This window comes from Symphalangus syndactylus, chromosome 12 (assembly GCF_028878055.3).
Source record: "Symphalangus syndactylus isolate Jambi chromosome 12, NHGRI_mSymSyn1-v2.1_pri, whole genome shotgun sequence".
In the NCBI taxonomy this organism is placed as follows: domain Eukaryota; kingdom Metazoa; phylum Chordata; class Mammalia; order Primates; family Hylobatidae; genus Symphalangus; species Symphalangus syndactylus.
This window is the reverse complement of record NC_072441.2, coordinates 38,403,320-38,426,515: the sequence shown is the minus strand read 5'-3', so window position 1 is coordinate 38,426,515 and position 23,196 is coordinate 38,403,320. Positions and strand designations below refer to the sequence as shown.

The 23,196-nt window shown below is 38.4% G+C and overlaps 2 protein-coding genes across 10 annotated transcripts in view; one reads left to right on the top strand and one right to left on the bottom strand.

Moving 5' to 3' along the window:
* The first annotated feature begins 3,397 nt into the window (after positions 1–3,397).
* On the top strand, positions 3,398–22,953 carry CTBS (chitobiase). 5 transcript variants are annotated; one of them, XR_010117326.1, is made up of 8 exons: positions 3,425–3,649; positions 7,172–7,310; positions 7,747–7,955; positions 11,863–12,034; positions 14,037–14,134; positions 14,448–14,609; positions 17,403–17,493; positions 22,293–22,413. XR_010117326.1 is itself a non-coding variant. In XM_063624218.1 (7 exons), exons 1-7 carry the CDS (start codon positions 3,482–3,484, stop codon positions 22,491–22,493), a joined length of 1,149 nt encoding a protein of 382 aa, XP_063480288.1. In that variant the 5' UTR covers positions 3,398–3,481; the 3' UTR covers positions 22,494–22,953. The 5 variants fall into 5 exon arrangements, 2 of the variants coding, with proteins under 2 accessions (XP_063480288.1, XP_063480287.1); XR_010117327.1 differs by lacking the exon at positions 22,293–22,413 and adding an exon at positions 16,582–16,722 and having other exon boundaries at positions 17,403–17,494; XR_010117325.1 differs by lacking the exon at positions 22,293–22,413 and adding an exon at positions 16,582–16,722 and having other exon boundaries at positions 14,448–14,621; positions 17,403–17,494.
* SPATA1 (spermatogenesis associated 1) overlaps positions 4,502–23,196 on the bottom strand; it is a 69,648-nt gene continuing 50,953 nt past the window's right edge. For 3 of the 5 annotated variants that reach the window (XR_010117322.1, XR_010117324.1, XM_063624202.1), the window contains 2 exons: positions 21,523–21,592; positions 8,912–12,014 (listed from right to left, as the gene is read on the bottom strand). Coding sequence is in view for 1 of the 5 variants with exons in the window: in XM_063624202.1 (XP_063480272.1) it covers positions 11,986–12,014; positions 21,523–21,592 (99 nt within the window). In the remaining 4 variants the exon portion in view is untranslated. Of the gene's footprint in view, positions 6,348–8,911; positions 12,015–21,522; positions 21,593–23,196 lie in introns of those variants that run through there. The other 2 variants (XR_010117323.1, XM_063624203.1) reach the window with 2 other exon arrangements.

Genomic DNA, 23,196 nt, shown 5'->3' with positions numbered 1-23,196 from the left:
ATATTGACATCAGGGGTTTTTCTGGACAAATCATACACCCAGATCACCCTACAGTGAAATTCAAAAAAGTGATGACACAAAATCCATTCAGTAGGTGAACAGATACTGACATCAGGGGTTTTCTGGACAAATCATATACCCAGATCACCCTACAGTGAAATTCAAAGTTAAAAGCACCAGCTATCTACTTGGAGCTTCCTCTCTTTGTACTTTTCAATTTTTACTTTTAATCATGGACAGCAACCAAGAAGATCCAATAATGTAGAAGGAAGGGACCCAAACAACAGGACAAAGGAATATGGAGGAAGCAGATGTTGCAGGATTGGATTAACTGTAGTACGTCCAAACAATGAAGTATTATTCAGTGCTAAAAAGAAATGAACAATCAAGCCATGAAGGGACATGGAGGAACCATAAATGCATATTACTAAGTGAAGGAAGCCAATCTGAAAAGCTATATACTCTAAGATTCCAACTATGTACATTCTGGAAAAGGCAAAACTATGGAGACAGTGTAAAAATCTGTGGATGCCAGTGGTTAGCAAGGAGAGAGGAATGAATAAGTAGAGCACAGATAATTTTGAGAGCAGTGAAACTATTCTGTGTGATACTATAATGCTGGATACACATCATTATACATTTGTCAAAACCCATAGAATGTACAGCACCAATATAGAATTCAATACAAATATGTAGGAATTCCTCATTTGGTTAGTATGCAGAAAAGAGTTACCGTAACAGGCCTAAGACTGCTATCTTTAGAAAGGCCTGCTTCCTAAAGGTTGGCCTGTAGGTGGATTTGGGAGTGTTCCTGCTGTTCCCTGAGTCTCTAATGAGCTTCCATGGCAGACAACCCTTCACACATGTTGTTACAACATGATGCTTGTGCTTGGCTTCCTCCTTTTTCCTGTGCACTTTTTCTCTTTGCTGCTTTTGCTTCATATTCTTCTGCTGTAATAAATCTTAACTGTGAGTACAACTGAGTCCTATGAGTTCTTTTAGTGTATCACTGAACCTGGAGGTGATCTTAGGGATCCCCAACACAGGTAGATATGTGTTTTCTTCTGTGTCACAGAATACAGTCTGATTCTATGAGTCAGAAGGCTCTTTTCCTTGAAAACTCGATTCAGTGCAACCATGCATGTTAAAAACATACAGTTATATTTCAGTATCATGAGGGATTGGTTTCAGGACTCCCAGATACCAAAATCCATGGGTGCTCAAGTCCCTTATATAAAATGGCATAATCTATGCACATCCTCTTGTACTTTAAATAATCTCTAGATTAATTGTAATAATACGATGTAATGCTATGTTGACAGTGCTCTTGCTGTATTTTTAATTTGCATTTTTAAATTGCTGTATTATTTGTTATTTTTAAATACTGTTATCTGACATTAGTTAAAACCATGGATGTGGAACCTCTGGTTATGGAGGTTCAATTGTACTTTTTTTTTTGAGACAGGATCTTGTTTTGTCACCCAGGCTGGAGTGCAGTGGCATGATCATAGTTCACTTCAGCCTCAACCTCCTGGCTTCAAGCAATCCTCTCATCTCAGCCTCCCGAGCAGCTGGGACTACAAGCTTTTACCACCACACTGGCACACAGGGCTAATTTTTTGCTTTTTATTTTTTGTAGAGACAGGGTCTATGTTCCCCAGGCTGGTCTCAAACTCCTGCCCTCAAGTAATCCTCCTGCCTTGGCCTGCCAAAGTTATGTGATTGCAGGTGTGAGCCACAGTGCCTGGCCCAGCTTTTCATTCTGAAAACGTGTATTCTTCAGTCTTGGAGCCTTGATAATTACTTATTTCTTTTCTTTTCTTTTTTTTTTTTTTTGAGACAGAGTCTTACTCTGTTGCTGAGGCTGGAGTGCAGTGGTATGATCTCTGCAACCTCCACTTCCCAGGCTCAAGCGATTCTCCTGCCTCAGCCTTCCGAGTAGCTGGGATAACAGGTGTCTGCCACCATGCCCAGATAATTTTTGTATTTTTAGTAGAGATGGGGTTTCACAATGTTGGCCAGGCTGGTCTCGAACTCCTGACCTCAAGTGATCTGCCCACCTCGGCCTCCAAAGTGCTGGGATTACAGGCATGAACCACTGTGCCCAGCCCAAATTACTTATTTCTTCTTATTTGTACTACGCTTCTTCTCAAGCACCCTTAAGAATTATTTATTTCATCCCCTCTGTACTGCGTTTTCCAATTTTCTTATCTTTCAGAGTTTTTGCTCTACATTCCTCAATGTTATCTTCTACTAATAGTTTTTTCACTTCTTTCTTATTTCCAATAACTTTTAAAAATCCCCTACCCCTTTTATTGCACCCTGTTGTGGCTTCATCTTCTCTTATTTTTCTGGGGCTATTATGAGAATTTTTAAGTGTTCTCCCTGCAGCATCTGCTTCCTCCATATTCCTTTGTCTGTTGTTTGGGTCCCTTCTTTCTACATTATTGGATTTTTTTTGTTGCTGTCCATGATTAAAAGTAAAAATTAAAAAGTACAAAGAGAGGAAGCTCCAAGTAGATAGCTGGTGCTTTTAACTTTGAATTTCACTGTAGGGTGATCTGGGTGTATGATTTGTCCAGAAAACCCGATGTCAATATCTTTGCTCAGCCTCTTAGGTTAATCAGATAGCAAGGGGTTTCAGTTTTCAGTAGGCATAAAGCCACTTATTCTCCGTTTTAGGTGGAGTACCCACTCAGCAGAGAATTTATCCCCTCCAGGGAATTCAGCCGGGGTGGGAGCCCGTGGGTGGGAAAGAGGGGCAGCTGCCCAGAGACATGAAGCCGGAAAAAGCATCTAGCGATCAGAGTCTTTGAGCAGCCTTCCACTAATCTCCCCCTTTTCCGATTTACCTCTCATACTCATACTTGTGCTCTCCAGCTTCCAACATTTTGTCGCTGTTATGTCTTTGTCCTTGTGTTTAGGTTGTTACTTGATTTTTAACAGGAGAGTAAGCAAAATTAGATGCTTGAATTCAAACCACCATCTTAACTAAGACCTGATATCCGTAAGTAAAAGTTTTTGGTATTCCAGCTTTCTTTTGAGTAGCAAAAGAAAAACTAAAAGCCTTTGGCCACTCCAACCATGTTACTCAATAGGCCCTGCCAAAGACACCCACTTTTCCATTTGGGGGATCCCTTTGTACCTTCAGACTCCACAAGGAGTACCCGACCAGCCACGACAAAACGAGATGCAGACTATTGGGAGGACTATAAACGGTAAGGGTGATACCCATTTCAGTCCACGAACTGCCCTCTCGGCGCCGCAGACACTGGCTGTCCCCCAGACTCTCCAGCAGCCACTTAACTTCACCCACCCGCAGCGCCCGGAGACGCTCGAAGCCCGACCTCCCACGCCCGCCCCGGAGCCCCGCCCCTCCCCGCCACTCCCGACCCCTCCCCGCCCCTTCCTGCCCCGACGCGCAGCAGGCCCCGCCCACCCAGGCGGTAGGAACCCACTCCCGCCCCTTCGACCGGCTGCCATGTCCCGGCCGCAGCTTCGACGCTGGGGCCTCCTCTCTAGCCCGCCGCGCGGCGTCCCGGGTCTAGCGCTGCTGGCGCTGCTTGCGCTGCGGCTCGCGGCCGGGACCGACTGCCCATGCCCGGAGCCTGAGCTTTGCCGCCCGATTCGCCACCATCCAGATTTCGAGGTCAGCGCCTTCCTCTGCTCCTCTAGGTCTGGGCCTCAGGGCACGAAGAGAAGTTAGAGAACCGAGCCCTAAGGAGAGGTGCCGTGGGCGCCGAAACCAGCTTTGACCACTCGATGAGGGCCTTCCTGTTTACGGATGCTTCAGTTTATAGATGAGGAAGCTCGGGCTCAGAGAAGTTGAGTAACTCCTCAGACCTCACAGCCTGTAAGTGCCTGCGTAGGCAGGCGAGTGTTCAAACCAGATCTGCCTGCTAAGGCAAGCTCCTTTCATTCCCCTGCTGTGCCTCTGCGGAAGCACTCTGGGTGTAAAAAGCAAACAAGGTAGGATAATCCATTTCTCGGTTTCCAAGAGAACGAGGATTTCGTTTGAAAGAATCTCAGCACTCCAACAGTACATTAGAATGCAGAGTATTTTGCTTACCTTTAGTTTTCTATACCTGCTAGCCCTTTCCTTTAAAGTACCTCAAAACCACCCATGAAGAGTGGTAAAAAAAATAGCTTTCAGTACATTTTCCTTCTATCTACATAACCATTTGTAAGGCTTCTGGCAACTTTAATCAAACACCTCCTGGAGCAATATTAAAACCACCTGACTGCCCACTTCGATGACTGAAAGCAGGAATTGGATGACATCAGGAAGGTCTAAAGGCTTAATCCAAAGAACGATTCTTTTGTAGAAATAGGCATGATTCCTAGTTCTTAATCTAGTACATTAATCTGAGGCAGAACACTTACATGCCAGTAAAAAAGTATATGTACATGACTTAGAAGAAATAAAAATGGTGAAAGTTTATGGAGAACCTGCCTAGTGTGGAAACCTAACATCTTATTAAAAGAAAGATTTCAGACAAAGTAGGATAACCTTTTTTATTTGAGCAAAGAACAACTTATGAATCGGCAGTATTTAAACCAGAAGGGGTTCAGGGAGGTCTGCTTTAGTAGCATGGGCTTTTACAAGCTGAACAGGGAAGCAAAGGAAAATAATTACTTGGTTGGCTATGACTGTTTGCCTTATTTAGCTATGACTTTGGAAAATTCCTAGTTAGAGGTTAGTTGGCAGTTTCTGATAGGTTAAGCTTAAGTTTCCATTCACTGTTGACCTTGGGCTGGAGTTTGCTTAAGCAGGAAATCCAAGGCAGCTGGAGCTGTTTCAGCATAATGGCCTCCCAATTAAAATGTTTTATACAATCTGAGGCCCAGCGCGGTGGTAGAGGCAGTGGGGGACAGTAGCTGTAAAAGTTAAACTAGACATTTCTTAATTTTCTCAATCTCTTTTTGAGATTGAGAAGCACTTTGTGAGGCCAAGGTGGGTGGATCACCTGAGGTCAGGAATTCGAGAACAGCCTGGCCAACATGGTGAAACCCCGTCACTACTAAAAATACAAAAATTAGCTGGGCATGGTGGCAGGCACATGTAATCTGAGCTACTTGGGAGGCTGAGGCAGGAGAATCACTTGAACCTGGGAGGCGGAGCGGGAGGTGGAAGGTTGCAGTTAGCCAAGATCACGCCACTGCACTCCAGCCTGGGCGACAGAGCAACACTATGTCTCGAAAAAGAAAAAAAAAAAAAATCTGAAAGATTTATTGTAGTATCCAATACTTAGTGGGTTAAGCAATATCTGTGGGCACTTTGTAAAGCAACTATTCAAAGAAGCAAAATTATGCTTATTTGTGTGTTCATGGTAAATGGTCTTTACTGGCGTTTTCTGTTTTTCAAACACAAAAACTAGACTACATGGCATTTTCCCCTTATATTTTCAATTAGTTCACCCAGCTTTTTTTTTTTTTTAAGGATATCTGTTATATCACAGGCTCTTAGTATTTTTTAAACAAATAGAATAGAATCTTAATTATCAGAACTAAAATAGAAGTTTTGATAGAAATATGAGTCTGAAAACAATGGGCCACTTAATTTCACATTATGAATTTTTATTATTTCCAGTGGGCAATTGCTTAGCAGAAAAAATGAGTTATGCGTAATTAATTCTGAAAAGTTAAAAAAAGAGATGAAAAAAATTAAGAAATGCCTGGTTTAACTTTTACAGCTACTGTCTCCACTGCCTCTCCCTCATTCATTCCCCTCACAAGGACCCAGTGATCTCTTTTGTAATGCAAATCCCCTGAATTAAAACTCTAATTGATTCCCACTGATCCCAAGATAAAATACAACATCTTCAGTGGTCTTGGAAGTCCTACTTCATCTTTCCATTCCCGACCTTAAGGGTTTTATCCAGTTCCACATACTTGCAGGATTTCTGTGCTCTACCTACATTGACCTTTTTCAGTTCCAGAATCTCAGAATTCTGCTGAGGTGCAGCGATCTTTGGGCTTTCCCTTCCCTCAGTTGAGAATGCAATCGTTTGTCCGTAGGTACATCTCTTCCATCATTCCGCTGATTTCAGCCCTCTCCGAAAGTGTGTAGTCCTCAGAAAAGTTTTCCTGCTCCATCTGGCTAGCAGGTCCCCTTTATTTGCTGGCATGGCCACCTGTAACCCCTACAGTCCTTAATACCGTTGTAATTAAGTAATTAACTCCTTACTGGACCTGGTCTCTCTCATTAATCTTTATCTTCTTAGAGCCTAGCAAAATAGTCTCCTTGTACCTTATTGGAAATTCAATAAATATTTGCCAAATCAATGAATTAATGCCTTGGAATAAAATAAAAATAATCAGTGAGGCTTCCGTGCTTCTTGAATTAACTGGGAAGAAAATATCAGAGAAACACATCATCAGGTGCCTTAGAATTTGACCTAGGTACTATTCTAAGAAGCTAGCTTCACCAAACAAACAAACAAACAAAAAACAGTAAATGTAGTATTTATGGCTCCATCTGCAGTAGCCAGAAACTTGAGTATTATCAAACTTCTCTCCTTTGCTTACTCCTTCGATTAGTCATAAAGTCCTGTCAATTTTGCCTCCTTAGGGTCTTCCAGATCTGTTCACTTAACTCCACTGCTCCACAATTTTAGTTGAGGTCACCATCATCTCTTACTTGGATTCTTCCAATAGTTTCTGTATTTTGCCTCCACTTTTGGTCTCTCTTTAATCCTTTTCCCACTGCAGCTGAAAATATTTTTCTAAAATGCATACGTTCTCCTTTTAAAAATGCTTTTATTCTCTCCCTTTACCTCAGGATGAACAAGGTAGTACTAACTTCTCAACAGAGCTTATGAGGCCTTTCATGATTTAATCCATGCCTACCACTCTCTGGTCCTTCACTAATGCTCTCTCCCCAAATTCTAGACGTCGGCCATACTAAATATTTAGTTACGCAACCACTATGTTGTCTCTGCCTCCAGGCCTTGGCACTTGCCACTCTTCCTTCCTGGCCCATCCTTCCCCTCTTTCCCAGCCTGGCTAATTACCCCTGCCACCAATTATATTGGGACCCCTATGTCTTATTCACTTGTGCTCTCACTGCCACCATAGTGTTTGGTGTATGGTGATGTTTGATGAACAGTATTTTGGACAGTCAGCATAATATTCTTGGTTTAAATGATGGTGCTTATCCTTGTTCTGGCAGGTCTTTGTGTTTGATGTTGGACAGAAAACTTGGAAATCTTATGATTGGTCACAGATTACAACTGTGGCAACATTTGGAAAATATGACTCAGAACTTATGTGCTACGCTCATTCAAAAGGAGCCAGAGTAGTACTTAAAGGTATGTTGTTTTCAGTTCTATGTGTCCAGCAATTGGGAAATTTATCTGTATCACTTGCTATAGTCCTGACTTTCCAAAAAATTCCTTTTATCTGTTTTTGTTAGGATCCTATAATTCATCTTAGATACTGTATAATTCATTTCACAAACACAGATCTTTTTAAAAGAATTAAACCACTGTATGGTTTTGAGCAAATTGTTACTGCCAAATTAGCCTGATGACCTTTACTTAATCATAGTTCACAATTTCTGCTTCTAACTTCAGAACAATTTTACTAATGATTTATAATGGTTATTTTGGAGATTCATGAGTAATGGCTTTCTGTTACTTTGGTATATTCTTTCTCCATTTGGAAAACTTCAGTTAAGGGCTTAGTCTTCCAAAATAATGAAATGTTTTTGCATACATGTTCAAAAGATATATACTTCTTCCACAGGAGATGTATCCTTAAAGGATATCATTGATCCTGCTTTCAGAGCATCCTGGATAGCTCAAAAACTTAATTTGGCCAAGACACAATATATGGATGGAATTAATATAGATATAGAGCAAGAAGTTAATTGTTTATCACCTGAATATGATGCATTAACTGCTTTAGTCAAAGAAACTACAGACTCTTTCCATCGTGAAATTGAGGGATCACAGGTAAAAACTCATTTATTTTTTGGAAACCTCGTATTTTCCATATCAGAATATACTCATGAGGGTATAACTAATATAATCTTAGTTTTATAGTAATGCAATGGGAAAGAGTTTCAGCACTTATTTCCTAAAAAATTTTTCTGGAGCCTTTGATGTTCTTATTTAAGGAATTTTAAAGCACTAAATCTATTCTCTATTCACATCAAAATACAACACTGGGATTACCCCACTACTTGCCTTGTAGCACAGTTAGAAGTGTTAGGCAATGGTAGAATAAAAATCAAGGGGGGCCTAACCAGCTTTTACCAATGCAGGACAGAAACAACCCAGGAGTAGAGGTAGTTCTGGGGAAGTGTATCACTTGCTCCACAGTCTCTGAATTACTTGCACCCAAGGCCCAGTAAAACTTAAAGGACTAACTACACAGAACTGTGACAGCTATGACAATAGGCATGTGCTTCCTCACTGCCATAATGAACATGATTAGAGCAGAAGGTAACAACACAAGCAATCTTGCCAGACAACAGATGGGTAACAGAGGATAATGTGAACCCAGATCAGTGATCCTCAAACCTGGCCACATATCAAGATAACCATAGGTCTTAAGAAAAAGTAAATATGTGTTTACTTTTACACACACATGCACACTGTGAACTCACTCCCAGAAATGATTTTTCAAAAGGTTTTGGGTAATCCCAGAGCCCACAATTTTAAAAAAGTTTCATTGGTGATTATAGTTAAGAAGTAATAGGCTAGACAATGAGTTTTTTTGAAGACAGGGTGCAGCTCCTTGATATCTAACAGAATGCTTAAAAATGTATTCCCGTATAGAGCATTATGAGTATTATAAACCACTGATTCCTAAACCTGTCTCAGAATTACCTGAGAGTGCTTGTTTAAAATATCCTGAGTGTATTAGTTTGTTCTCACATTGCTATAAAGAAATACCTGAGACTGGGTAATTTATAGAGACAATAGGTTTAATTGGCTCACAGTTCTGCAGGCTATACAGGAAGCATAATGCTGACATCTGCTTGGCTTCTGGGAGGCCTCAGGAAAACTTACAGTCATGGTGGAAGGCAAAGCGGGATCAGCACTTCAAACAGCCGGAGAAGGAGAGAGAGAGAGAGTGGGGAGGTGCCACACACTTTGAAACAATCAGATCTCGTGAGGACTCTATCACGAGAACAGCACTGGAGGGGGAAATCTGCCCCTGTAATCCAGTTACCTCCTACCAGGCCCTGCCTTCAACATTGGGGATTACTATTCAACATGAGATTTGGGCGGGGACACAGATCCAAATCATATCACTGAGACTGACTCAGTAGGTCTGGGATAGAGCTTAGAGAACTGTATTTTTGCCAAGTGTTCTAGGTGATTCTGGTAGAGTTGGTCGTCATGAATTTGAAAATTACAGGTAAAATAATTTGAGAATTATTGGTAAAATAATAAGCAATATGAAGACTGACATTTCTGTGGTTTTATGCAAATAGGGAAGATCTGTCAGTATGGAATTCAACTTGTCAGGAGAGTACAATGTAGATTAAGAATAGCAAATACCTGGCATACAGGCCACAATACCCCTTCTTCTCCTCACACATTTTGGCCTCAGAAACTTTTCCTTCATCCTCTATGGTCATTACTAATAGGTTAGAATTGATGTGTGGAATATATGGGAAACAACCTATTTGACAATCCTGATTAAGCTGCAGTGAAAGAGCAGAGAGGAAGACATTGAGCAAAATCCTTGCAGTAGGAATATCTCTATCTCTTGAGAGGTGAGGAGAACAATTTGGGCTACATGTCAAGTTCATGTTAGGTTGAATTAGTGGGAGGGACAGTTGCAAAGGTAGGCCAGATTGTGGAAGATCCAGAATGTCAGGCTGAGGACTGTGCATTTTATTCTGTGTGTAATGGGTTATGTGTGTAAAATAGTGTTTGGGGAAACTATTCTGTAGGAGTATCTAAAACTAGAAGAGAAAGGAAGATCAGTAAGGACTACTAACTGAACAATACAGTATCAAGGGATTTAGTTTGGATTTGGATGATGACATAATCCTAAATCAGCAGGTGTACAATAAATACATATTAAATGAATTAATTAATGGAAAGGAAGGAGCAGAACAACTGTGAGATGCCACCCAAAGGGAGACATGAGGTTACATTTTGGAAGTAAGGGAAGAAAGAATCAGAAAATGGCCCCAAAGTTTTTAAACTGGTAACCAACAAAAAATGACTAGATAATCTAGAGGGGGGAATGAGTTTTGGGGATAAGATAATAACTTTAGTTTACAGAATTGTGGTCACAGAATTAAAGAGCTACAAATAAATGCCTTGAAGAGTTCTTTCTACACTCTCATTTTTATAGGTGAGAAAAATTCAGATGCTTTAATTGACAGCAGTGATACAGACCTAATTATAAGACAGCTGACACTAGCACCCAAATCTTTTGCTTTCTTGTCTAATATAATAATAGTACCATCTCAAAAATATGAGATTAACTGTGAGAGAAAATCTTGGTGAAAATACTCTTACAAAATGGATTTGAAATTTACTTGCGTAGATGTAGTCATTTATTTTTCTCTATTACTATAATATACCTCTCATTTTATAATAGGAGGCAGTGACAAAATAGGAACAAATATGTAATAATTTTACTTCATAACTTATTTTGTTGGAAAACTACTGAGCAAAGCTTGTAACTGTAAAGTGCTAATACTCAGGGAATTATAAAGAGAACTTTGAAGAAGTCCTAAAAAGAGTTTTGCTAGAATAAATTGTTCAAAGTATAAAAATGTTACCTAAAGTATCTCAGTTTTTAAAATAAACAGCGTTTATTGAGTGCCTAATTAAGGGGGGAAAACAACCTTTAATGAAGTTTTAGAACATTTGTACACATATAAAATAAGGCTAATTAATATTTGGTTAAGGCAATAAACACAAAGAGACACACTCTTGTTGAAGGCTGGCTCACTATTCAAAATGAAAGATAAGGCTGGGTGTGGTGGCTCACGCCTGTAAGCACTTTGGGAGGCTGAGGCCGGCAGATCAGCTGAGGTCAGGAGTTCAAGACCAGCCTGGGCAACATGGCGAACCCTGTCTCTACTAAAAATACAAAAAAATTAGCTGGGCGTGGTGGCGCATGCCTGTAATCCCAGCTATGTGGGAGGCTGAGGCAGGAGAATCACTTGAACCCAGGAGGCAGAGGTTGCAGTGAGCTGAGATTGCGCCACTGCACTCCACCTTGGGTGACAGAGTGAGACTCCATCCCCCCCAAAAAAGAAAAATAATACTCAACATTTATTTGAATATTTCCATAAAATAAGATCATTTAAATGATTTATTCAACATTTTGACTTGATTAATCTATACCCGTGGACCATAAGACACCACTATTGTCTAACTGTAATATTGGGCCAAATCTACCATATAAGGTGATTGTGAATCAGGGGCTGAAACTCGCAACCCAGTCAGGTTGTGCCAACAGGTGACATATTTAACCTGCACAATATTTTAAAAACTTTTGTATTTGAATTCTTTTAGTGTGCCTTTACGCTCTAGTTGCTCAGGGGCATCACCATACCCTGTTGTCATTATACCTGCTTCTTTTAATCAGCTGAGGTGCCAGCCTAGCGTTTGAAGACATTTTGAGTTTGAAGGCCATCTTCTATATAGTGTCTTGCTCCTGGTCATTGTATGTCCAAATATATGTCTGACTCAGTCAAGTGTAAGCAAAAAATATTTCTTAGAATGGTTCAAGTTCTATGTGTGTCAAACCCTACATTCATATACTGTAAGCAGTTCCTTTTCCTTGTGTAGTATAAGGTAAAAAATATATATAATTTTAAAAATCTGACATAATATGCATACTTGATCATGTTACATAAAATAGTAAGATTTTTTTCCACAGGTAACCTTTGACGTAGCTTGGTCTCCAAAGAACATAGACAGAAGATGCTATAATTATACTGGAATCGCAGATGCTTGTGACTTCCTCTTTGTGATGTCTTATGATGAACAAAGTCAGATCTGGTCAGAATGTATTGCAGCAGCCAATGCTCCCTATAATCAGACATTAACTGGTAAGACTCTAAACGTGATCATTTATTAATAATATTAATAATATTCTATAAATTAAAATATTAAGATGTTTTTAGTATTTCTAAGTTATTTGTATACGTTTTTCAATTGTAAGGCTTGCTTCAAACATGTAAAAATCACTTAATTGAAAGCTTTAAAGTTTACAAAAAGTTTTAAAGTTTTGATTTTCACTTAATTCTTCCAACAATCTTGTGGTATAGGTATATTTCTAGATGAGATAAAAAGAATTAAGTGCTCATGATTGCACAACTATTAAGTATTATACAGTTGGTGCTTAATCAGGTATTCTCATTTCTGGCCCGATATTCTTGTCATGAAATCACATGCTTATTTAGAATTTGACAGGATATTTTTGTTGAAATAAGCAGTGTTAAATAATAGCAAAGATAGTTATGGTTGGGCACCTTCACTGCATGATTAACAGGATAGGCATTAGCTTCTTTTAGTATCTGTGATAAATTAAAAATTATATTCTTATTAGAATTTGAGTACTTTTGACCTGTCATTCATATGATGTAGTCTTTGCATTATCCTCTTCAAAGTTTGGATTGGTTTGTATTCCATCAGTCAACTAAATAAAAGATTGTTTGCTCTTTTGTTTTTTTTATTTTTATTTTTTTGAGCAGGGTCTCACTCCATCACCCAGGCTGGAGTGCAGTGGCATGATCAGGGCTCACTGCAGCCTCAACCTCACAAGCTCAGCCTTAGCCTCCTGAGTAGCTGGGACTACGGGTGCATGCCACCATGCCCAGCTAATATTTTCATTTTTTGCTTTTTTTGAGACAGAGTCTTGCTTTGTTGCCCAGGCTGGAGTGCAGTGGCACTATGATGGCCCACTGTAACCTCGACCTCCTGGGCTTAAGTGATCCCCCAACCTCAGCCCCCTGAGTAGCTGGGTATACAGGCATGCACCACCATGCCCAGCTAATTTAAAAAAGATTTTTTTTTTTTAAGGAAATGGAGTCATACTATGTTGCTCAGACTGGCCTCAAGTGACCCTCCCACCTCAGCCTCCCAACGAGCTTCAATTACAGGCATGAGCCATTGTGCCTAGCCACATACCTATTTAAAGTTGAAAAATAACTTATTCTGTTAAAATTACAAAGTAATTATTAATTGAGGGTTCCCAAACTGTGTTTCAGGAAAGACATTATAATTATGTTCTATCAATAAAAGGTTTAAGCCTTGGGAGGCTGAGGTGGGAAGATCACTTGAGGCCAGGAGTTCAGGCCAGACTGAGCAACATAGTGATACTTTGTATCATAAATAAATAAAAAAACAAACTAAACCAACATGTTTCGGAACTGATGCATAACCCACCCCATTTTTGGTTATTTAATAGTACACAATAACATTAAAGGCTCTAAAAAGTAATAAAGTTATTTAGCTGAACATTCTAGGTAATCTGTGAATATGTCTTGGTGGAAAAACATGCTTTGCAGCATTGGGCAAGAAAAGGACTGATAGTTCCAGGGATTTGTTCATTTTTCTCTTTGTTTCCTCCAACTATAGATGACACATTTCTTATCCCCAGCTTACTTACAGAATATTTGCAAAACATGGAACACTTGTACTTTCTAAGAAACTCTGAGACCATCACTGCTAGAAAGTTAAGATTTGTAAAACTTTTTTGAAACTTTAGAATCTAGAGTATCAAGTATATCATGTCTTAGAATAGATACAATTAGCATACTTTCCTGAAATGTGTCATTCTTCCTAGAGTTAGATTTTGTGAATATTTTATTTCAATATGATCTTAATTGTTTTGAATGTTTTCTCTTATTCAAAGATAAATGGCTTAGAAAGCAAGATATAGAATTTATGGTTCTTAAGGGATGTTTTATAACATCATATTAAACACTATTAGTGCTTTTTATAAAGTACTTGTTTTTACAAACAGATTCTGAACGGTTGCATAGCTTGTATGAACATATTGACATATGAAGAGAAACAAATATGCTTTTTCTCTCCCTGCTTGGCTAGGATATAATGACTACATCAAGATGAGCATTAATCCTAAGAAACTTGTAATGGGTGTTCCTTGGTATGGTTATGATTATACCTGCCTGAATCTGTCTGAGGTAGGAACAGTCATTTGTTACATAATTTTTATTCTCTATTATATTTTTTAGAGTCTGTTTTCATTAGAAATATATAAACTTTAGAATTTCTGAAATATAGTTTGAGATAAAAATTATTTATTTTTACTTAATTCTGTGAAAGCTTATTATCATACATTTTCATTTAATAATGAAATTTATTTTAACCTTTATTCTGTATAGTCAGGTTATCTATGGTATATGTTTTATTTCTAAATAATTTATATATTTTTGGTTTGGCTTTTAAGAATTGCATAATTGATAATCTGTAACATGAGCACTTTGGCATTTCTAGGATCATGTTTGTACCATTGCAAAAGTCCCTTTCCGGGGGGCTCCTTGTAGTGACGCTGCAGGACGTCAGGTGCCCTACAAAACGATCATGAAGCAAATAAATAGTTCTATTTCTGGAAACCTATGGGATAAAGATCAACAGTCTCCTTATTATAACTATAAAGTAAGACTTTTCGTAAGTAATGAGCATTTATTCTATTAGTTTTCATAATTATTTTCATAATTAGATGTTTGATATCAAGAATTTCTATCAGTTTTCTTTTAGGGCATAACATGCAGACTGCTATTTACATGAGTAAACTTGTCTTTGAATCTGTAATCAGGAACTTCAGTTCCCTGGCGAGCAATTGGAGTTTTGCTAATAGTGAATCTACTCTGCTTGGGCCACTTGTCATTTAGATGATACCATAAAAAGGTGCATATCACAAACAGGATTTCTGTAACAGTTGACAATTATGTTAAGATGACTGTTGATTGTGAACGGGTTTTGGGCCAAAATAGGTTACTATCTCTGAAAGCTTCCATTTCAAAGTGGCCTACAGATCCTGATGAGACTCTTACATAGGGAGGAATGAGGCTGAGAACAGAAGAGGTGTCATAATCGACTTTACAGTGGAAAAACTATCATTTTCAATTTATTTTATAATTAAATTGTAAAGCAATGTCAAAACTTACAAAAATATTGCATAAAGGAAACCTGAAGAAATACTCTAAATGATTAGCAGTTCTGTCAAGTAGTGTTTAATAGGAATTGCTATACCAAAATGGCAAAGAAAAGTTATAGTTTTCATAATTTACCTTTAGCATTATAAAGGCTCTTCCACAGCTGAAAAATCTAATTACAAATCCTCTTTGAATTTATTTCAGATTATGTTACTTTAAAAGGAGTACTAAAATGATATAAGTGAATTTCAGCAAGAATTTATATTCTTAATTAATGGTCTGGTACCCATTTATAAAAAGATGACTGCAAACACATTACATGTCATAAATTATAATTGATATACATGTGTATGCTTCCACAGAGAGCTTTAGTGTAGCGCTTTCTAAACTTTGGAACTGAAAGTATATACCTATTAGTGAAACTAGAGTGTACTGTAATCTTATCTTTCCTAAACAGTATTTATATTAGTCTGTCCTGGGAACTGTTAATATTACACATACAGATGCACATGTGTGCAAAATATACACACGTGTGCCATGGCCAAATATATTTAGAAAAACACTATATACTGTACGCCCCTCTTGGAGATTTATAACAACGATTATATTAATGGGTTTGAGAAGTGCCATAATACATAAGGCAGTTTAATTGTTTGACATAGAATCTTGTTTCACAGCATTCTTAGAAACATGCAGTTCTTAGAAATAGTGTTTCATGGATATAGTTTGTTAAAAGTTATGGTAACCAATTACATATACAGGCATACCTTGGAGATATTGCAGGGTCAGTTCTAGACCACCACAATAAAGTAAATATAGCAATAAAGCAAGTGACATGAATTTTTTGTTTCCCCATGCATATAAAAGTTATGTTTATACTATAGTGTAGTCTGTTAAGTGTGTAATAGCATTATGTCTAAAAAAAGTACATACCTTAATTTAAAAATACTTTGTTGCTAAAAAAATGATAACGATCACCTGAGCCTTTAGCAAGTTATAACCTGCTTGCTGGAAGAGTGTCTTGCCTTCACATTGATGGCTGCTGACTGATCAGGGTGGTGGTTGCTGAAGGTTGGGGTGGCTATGGCAATTTCTTAAAATAAGACAACAGTGAAGTTTGCCACATCAATTGACTCTTCCTTTCACGAAAGATTTCTGTGTAAAATGTGATGCTATTTGATTGCATTTTACCCAGAGTAGAACTTTCAAAATTGGAGTCAATCCTATCAAACCCTGCTGCTGCTTTATTAATAAGTTTATAGAATATTCTAAATCCTTTGCTGTTATTTGAACAATGTTCATAGCATTTTACCAGGAATAGATTCCATTCTCAAGAAACCACTTTCTTTGCGTATTCATAAGAAGTAGCTCCTCATCTATTCAAATTTTATCATGAGATTGTAGCAATTTAGTCACATATTTAGGATTCACCTCCAATTCTAATTCTCTTGCTGTTTCCACTACCTCTGCAGTTACTTCCTTCACTGAAGCCTTAAACCCCTCAGTGTCATCCATGAGGGTTATAACCCACTTCTTCCAAACTCCTGTTAATGTTGATATTTTGACCTCTTCCCATACATGAATCATGAATGTTCTTAATGGCATCTAGAATGGTGAGTCCTTTCCTGAAAGCTTTCAGTTTACTTTGTCCAGATCCATGAAGGGAGTTACTGTCTTTGGCAGTTACAGCCTTACAAAATCTATTTCTTAATTAATAAGAGTTAAAAGTTGAAATTACTCCTTGTTCCTTGGGCTGCAAAATGGATGTTGTGTTAGCAGGCATGAAAATAACACTCATCTTGTGTTCTCCATCAGAGCTCTTGGGTGACCAAGTGCATTGTCAATGAGCAGTAATATTTTAAAAGAAATCTCTTTTTTTTTTCTGAGTAGTACATCTCAACAATGGGCTTAAGATATTCAGTAAACAGATGTGCTGTGAGCCAGGCTTTGTTATTCCATTTATAGATCACAGGCAGAGTCAATTTAGCATAATTCTTAAGTGCCCTAGGACTTTTGGAATGGTAAATGAACACTGGCTTCAACTTAAAGTTACCACCCTCATTAGTCCCTAACAAGAGAATCAGCCTGTACTTTGAGCTTTAAAGCCAGGTATTGACTTCTCCTGTTTAGCTAGCAAAGTCTTAAATAGCATCATCTTCTTCCAGTATAAGATTTATTTGAAGAAAGGGATCTCTGCCTTTTAAAATGTGTTTGATTATAATTTTACCCGACATGGGAGGTTTCAGAATGAAAACCCAAAGATACAGGAAAAACTGTCCATTTTTGTGCTTAGGTTGAACGAAGTATGGACAGCTATGTAGAACTGTGATCAGAATAAAGGGCATGAGCTAATGCAGATGGACCGAGTGGGAAAACTCAGCAAGGTCTGTTTGTTCGGATTTTTCTTGGCCTCTCTCTGGGAAGGATTTCTTCTCATGGGTATGGGGTAGGACCTCTCTGGAATGAGAGTCTTAATATCTTTATGGCCAGCTATTACACAGAAAGGTGGTGGTGGTGGGAAAGGTTAGAGTAACATTTTTAGACTTTATGGCTGGTTTTGGGGAAAAGAGGCTCTGGTTTCTATGACCCATTTTAGGGAAGAGGGATTCTTTTTTTTTTTTTTTTTTTTTTTGGACAATCTTGCTCTGTCGCCCAGGCTTTAGTGCAGTGGCACCCTCTGCCTCCTGGGTTCAAGCAGTTCTACTCCTCAGCTTCCCACATAGCTGGGATTACAGGTGCCCACTATTAAGCCAGGCTAATTTTTATATTTTTAGTAGAGATGGGGTTTCACTATGTAGGCCAGGCTGGTCTCAAACTCCTGACCTCAAATGATCCATCTGCCTTGGCCTCCCAAAGGCCTGCGATTACACGCATGGGCCACCGCACCCTGCCAACACATTGTTTAAGGTCTTAGAATCCAGGAAACATTTTGGTGAGCCTTGAAGGCTATTTAATGTCACTTTAGAAAACAATCTAATTATAACTGTTTTCTTCCTCTTTTTTATTCATTGCAAAATTCCCATTGTAAGGTTATTGTCTAATTTCAATATCGTTATTAAGTCTTTTTTTTTTTTTTTGAGATGGAGTATCACTCCGTGACCCAGGCTGGAGTGCAGTGGCATAATCTCAGCTCACTGCAACCTCCGCTCACTGCAACCTCTGCCTCCCGGGTGTAAGCGAGTCTTGTGCCTTAGCCTCCCAAGTAGCTGGGATTACAGGGATGCCCTACCACGCCTGGCTAATTTTTTGTATTTTTAGTAGAGATGGAGTTTCACCATGTTGGCCAGGCTGGTCTGAAACTCCTGACTTCAAGTGATCCTCCCACCTCGGCCTTCCGAAGTGTTGGCATTACAGGTGTGAGCTACTGCACCCAGCCAAATATTGTTATTAAGTCTTATATGGGCAGTTCATGGTGCCCACAAACAATCACAATAGTAGCATCAAAGACCACTGATTGCAGATCACCATAACAGATATAATAATAATGAAAAAGTTTGGAATATTGTAAGAATTGCCAAAATGTGACACAGAGACACAAAATGAGCACTTGCTGTTGGAAAAATGGCACCAATAGACTTGTTCAACAGAGTTGCCATAAACCTTCAATTTGCAAAATATTTAATATCTGCAAAGCACAATAAAGCAAAGTGCAATAAAATGAGGTATGCCTGTAATTTAAAAATATATAACATAGAATCTTAGGACAGTATATACTACCATATACTGTTTCTTTGTAATCCCGACTTTAGTAATCTGTTGTTTTTTCCTTAATGAATGTGAAAATGCAGGAACACATTCTTCTTTTTTTTTAGGCGAGGTTTTGCTCTGTCACCCAGGATGGAGTGCAGTGACACAATCTTGCTCACTGCAGCCTTGACCTCCTGGGCTCAAGCAATCCTCCTGCCTCAGCCTACCAAGTAGCTAGGACCATAGGCATGTGCCATCATGCCTGGCTGATTTTTTTACTTTTTGTAGAGACGGGGTCTTTCTATATTGCCCAGGCTGGTCTTGAACTCCTGGCCTTAAGTGATTCTCCCACTTTGGCCTCCCAAAATGCTGGGATTACAGGTGTGTGCCACTGTACTTGGCCTCTTTTTTTTTTTTAATTAAAAAAAAGTTTAATGGCAGGTAAAAATTATCTGTATTTATGGTGTAGAAGATGATGTTTTGATATATCTATACGTTGTGAAATGGCTAAATCAAGTTATTTAACATATGTATTACCTCACATACCATTTTTTAAATGGTAAGAACACTTAAAATCCATTCTCTTAGGAATTTTCAACATAATACATTGTTATTAACTATAGTCACCACGGGATACAGTAGATTTCTTGTATTTATTGTTCCTGTCTAATTGAAAATTTGTGTCCTTTGAAACATCTATTCTTCCCACCCCCAGCCTCTGGTAACCACCTTTTTACTCTGTTTCTATGAAGAAACACATTCTTTAAGGTCTTAGAATTCAGGAAACATTTTGGTGAGCATTGAAGGCCATTTCATGCCACTTTAGAAAAAAATCTAGTTATAACTGTTTCCTTTCTCTTTTTTTTTTTTTTTTTTGAGATGGAGTCTTGCTATGTCACCCAGGCTGGTGTGCAGTGGCGTGATCTTGGCTCACTACAAGCTCCGCCTCCCGGGTTCACGCCATTCTCCTGCCTCAGCCTCCCAAGTAGCTGGGACTACAGGCGCCCGCCACCATGCCTGGCTAATTCTTTTGTATTTTTTTTAATAGAGACGGAGTTTCACCGTGTTAGCCAGGATAGTCTCGATCTCCTGACCTCATGATCTGCCCACCTCAGCCTCCCAAAGGGCTGGGATTACAGGTGTGAACCACTGCGCCTGGCCTCCTTCCTCTTTTTTTTTTTTGAGATGGAGTTTTGTTCTTTTCACCCAGGCTGGAGTACAGTGGCACGATCTCGGCTCACTGTACCCTCTGCCTCCTGGGTTCAAGCAATTCTCCTGCCTCAGCCTCCTGAGTAGCTGGGATTACAGGCATACGACACCACACCCAGCTTATTTTTGTATTTGTAGTAGAGACGGGGTTTCACCATGTTGGCCAGGCTGGTCTCAAACTCCTGACCTCAGGTGATTCACCCATCTTGGCCTCCCAAAGTGCTGGGATTACAGGCATAAGCCACCGCACCTGGCCCCCTCTTTTTTATTAATTGCAAAATTCTATAGCAACATGAATCAAGTTTCTGTTTTGTTTGAAGAGAATCACTCTATTGGGCTGTTTCAGCAATAGCAGCTCATCTTGGACTCAATATTCTAGAAAGCAAATATGCCTTAACCATGCATAAATTAGTCTTACATGTGCTTAGTTTTGTCCTTTGATCCTTTACAATTTTGAGACATTTGAATTTCTTAATAATATCAAAAAGGCTCAAAGTACTAGCTAGAATGATGGCAAAATTCAAAGGTATATGTCTGGGTTTGCCCCTGAATCTTCAATAATCTGTCATATTTAAGTACAAGTTCTACAAGTTGTCTTTTAATAATGAATCACAACTATTACTAGAGCATGCATGGCTTTGTCTAGTTCTAAAAATGTTAAAGAATGGAATATAAGATATAGACTGAGATATGCTTGATTACAATTAGTCTACTACATTTAAATATGCCACAGTGTATTCATTTACCAGGTGAATTATTTTCAAATAATTTTCACAATGGTCTTTTTTTTTTTTTTTTTTTGAGCCAGAGTCTTGCTGTGTCTCCAGGCTGGAGTGCAGTGGCGTGATCTCAGCTCACTGCAACCTCCATCTCCCGGGTTCAAGCAATTCTCCTGCCTCAGCCTCCAGAGTAGCTGTGACCACAGGCATGCACCACCAAGCCCTGCTAATTTTTTTGTATTTTTAGTAGAGATGGAGTTTCATCACATGTTGGCCAGGATGCTCTTGATCTCTCAACCTCATGATCTGCCTGCCTCGGCCTCCCAAAGTGTTGGTATTACAGGCATAAGCCACTGCGCCCGGCCCCAAAGTGGTCATCTTAAGAGACTATTCTAATTCCTGGAGTGCTGCTGTAAATATTACTGGCATTAATTCAGAAATGCCTTTAAGGAGTTTCCTAGATGTATATAAAAATAAGTAAATTATTTTTAGTCACAGTTCTATTTTTTATCTCCTATCTTGTACTTTGTCTTAGATCTGCTCCCTTCCCTTTTCTTTTGTCTCTTATCCAATAGCTCATGTGCCTCCTGAGAGAGACTGTGGTAGTACTAGATAGAGGTAGTTGATTCTAGGTAGAAGGACTTTTTAGGGTGGAAGGTGAGCATAAGACCAGAATCTAATTTATGGCTCATAATCAGGTGTGTGTTAAGTCACCAATGAAGTGCAGACCTAATAGACTCTGAGAATGAATCTGTAAGACCTAGAAAAGGATGTACTTTTCTCCTCCATTGCCATTACCTTTTGATTTGGCCGATTCATCATAAACAAAATCTTCTGTAGAGCTCCTAGCTAGGCACACTTCCAGCAACTACAGAGAATACAAAAAAGCACATAAGCTGGTTTTAGAGGACCAGAGCATTGATTCTCCTTAACTTTGGTTGCATACCAGCATTAGCTAATGAAACATTAAAACACAAAACAAATATATGCCCTAGCAATAACCCTGGAGAATTTGGATTCAATAGGTTTCATGTGGTGTGGGACCCAGGAATCTGTATTTTAAAAGCTCCACAAGTGATTCAGATGTACATCTTGGCTAATAATCACTGGCTAAGGGCAAGGAAAGAATCTTAGGACATGAAAAGGAGCTCAAGTAGAATCTATTAGGAGGCTCGTTTTTGTAATCTTTGCCATTGTTAAAAGTGCCATAAGCAATAATACCTAGAAAATACAGATGTCCTTTGATCATTTTTATGATTGTATTGTGTCCTAATAAACCCATAAACATATGATAAGTTGAAAATGAACGAAATACCCTGATAAATCCATCGTAAAGTCTAAAAATTATAAGTTGAACCATTGTTAAGTTGGGGACCATTTGTATCAAATATAGAACTATGGAATTTAGAATAGGAAAGTGTTACGCCCTAAAATTTTTATTTCATTGTATCCTTTTTGAATAATTAGATTTAGGAAACTTTTTTCCCTCTTATTATACTGTATACTTCTTCTATGGTGCTGAATTGTACTAAGTACTTTAAAATCTCCATTTTAATTTATTTATATAGGATCCTGCTGGCCACTTTCATCAAGTATGGTATGATAACCCTCAGAGTATTTCTTTAAAGGCAACATATATACAAAACTATGGCTTGCGGGGCATTGGCATGTGGAATGCAAACTGTCTTGACTACTCTGGAGATGCTGTACCCAAACAGCAAACTGAAGAAATGTGGGAAGTCTTAAAGCCAAAGCTGTTACAGAGATGAACATCTTTTGTCAAACCATTAAGATTTAGAAAAATGATCTGTATAAACATCTGGTTTCTTGCATTTTTGTTATGTTGCTATATACTTTTCTTATTGGTATACTAAAAAAAAAAGAATAAATAAATGTTTTGATTGTTTGAACTTGAAAAATACACATGAATGTCCTCAGTATCCAGGAACATAAAGACAAGAAGCAAGTCAACTTACCTATTAAATATTCCTCTATTAGATGTTTCAACACTATAATTTAATTGGGAAAAATTGCTTTCAGAATTTTATTATGCCATATTTCCCTTCATTATAGTAAAATATATGCTTACGAATCAATGCTGATTTTTAAAATATGTATAATCTGAAGTGGAAATTGTTTGCTTAGAGTTTTTAAAAACCTAGTCTTTGAAAAGCAGTTTGTGCTATACTTTTCCCGCAACCCTTCAATAAATGTTAAATTTAAAACCTACAGTGCACAGTCTCCTCTTTAGGTTCATCAAACTGATGAAAATAATTTTTCTGCTTCCTGACTCCATAGAGTGTTTATGTTCTCTGAGGTACTTGAACTAAACCTTTGGACAGTGAGTGAGAATTAAAAAGAATCCAGAAGATTAAATGTATTCACAAAATACAAGAATGTAACTGTAACATTTTGAATTGGTAAGTTAGAACTACCTAATATTTTCCAACTACATTATTTTTATGAGGTTCA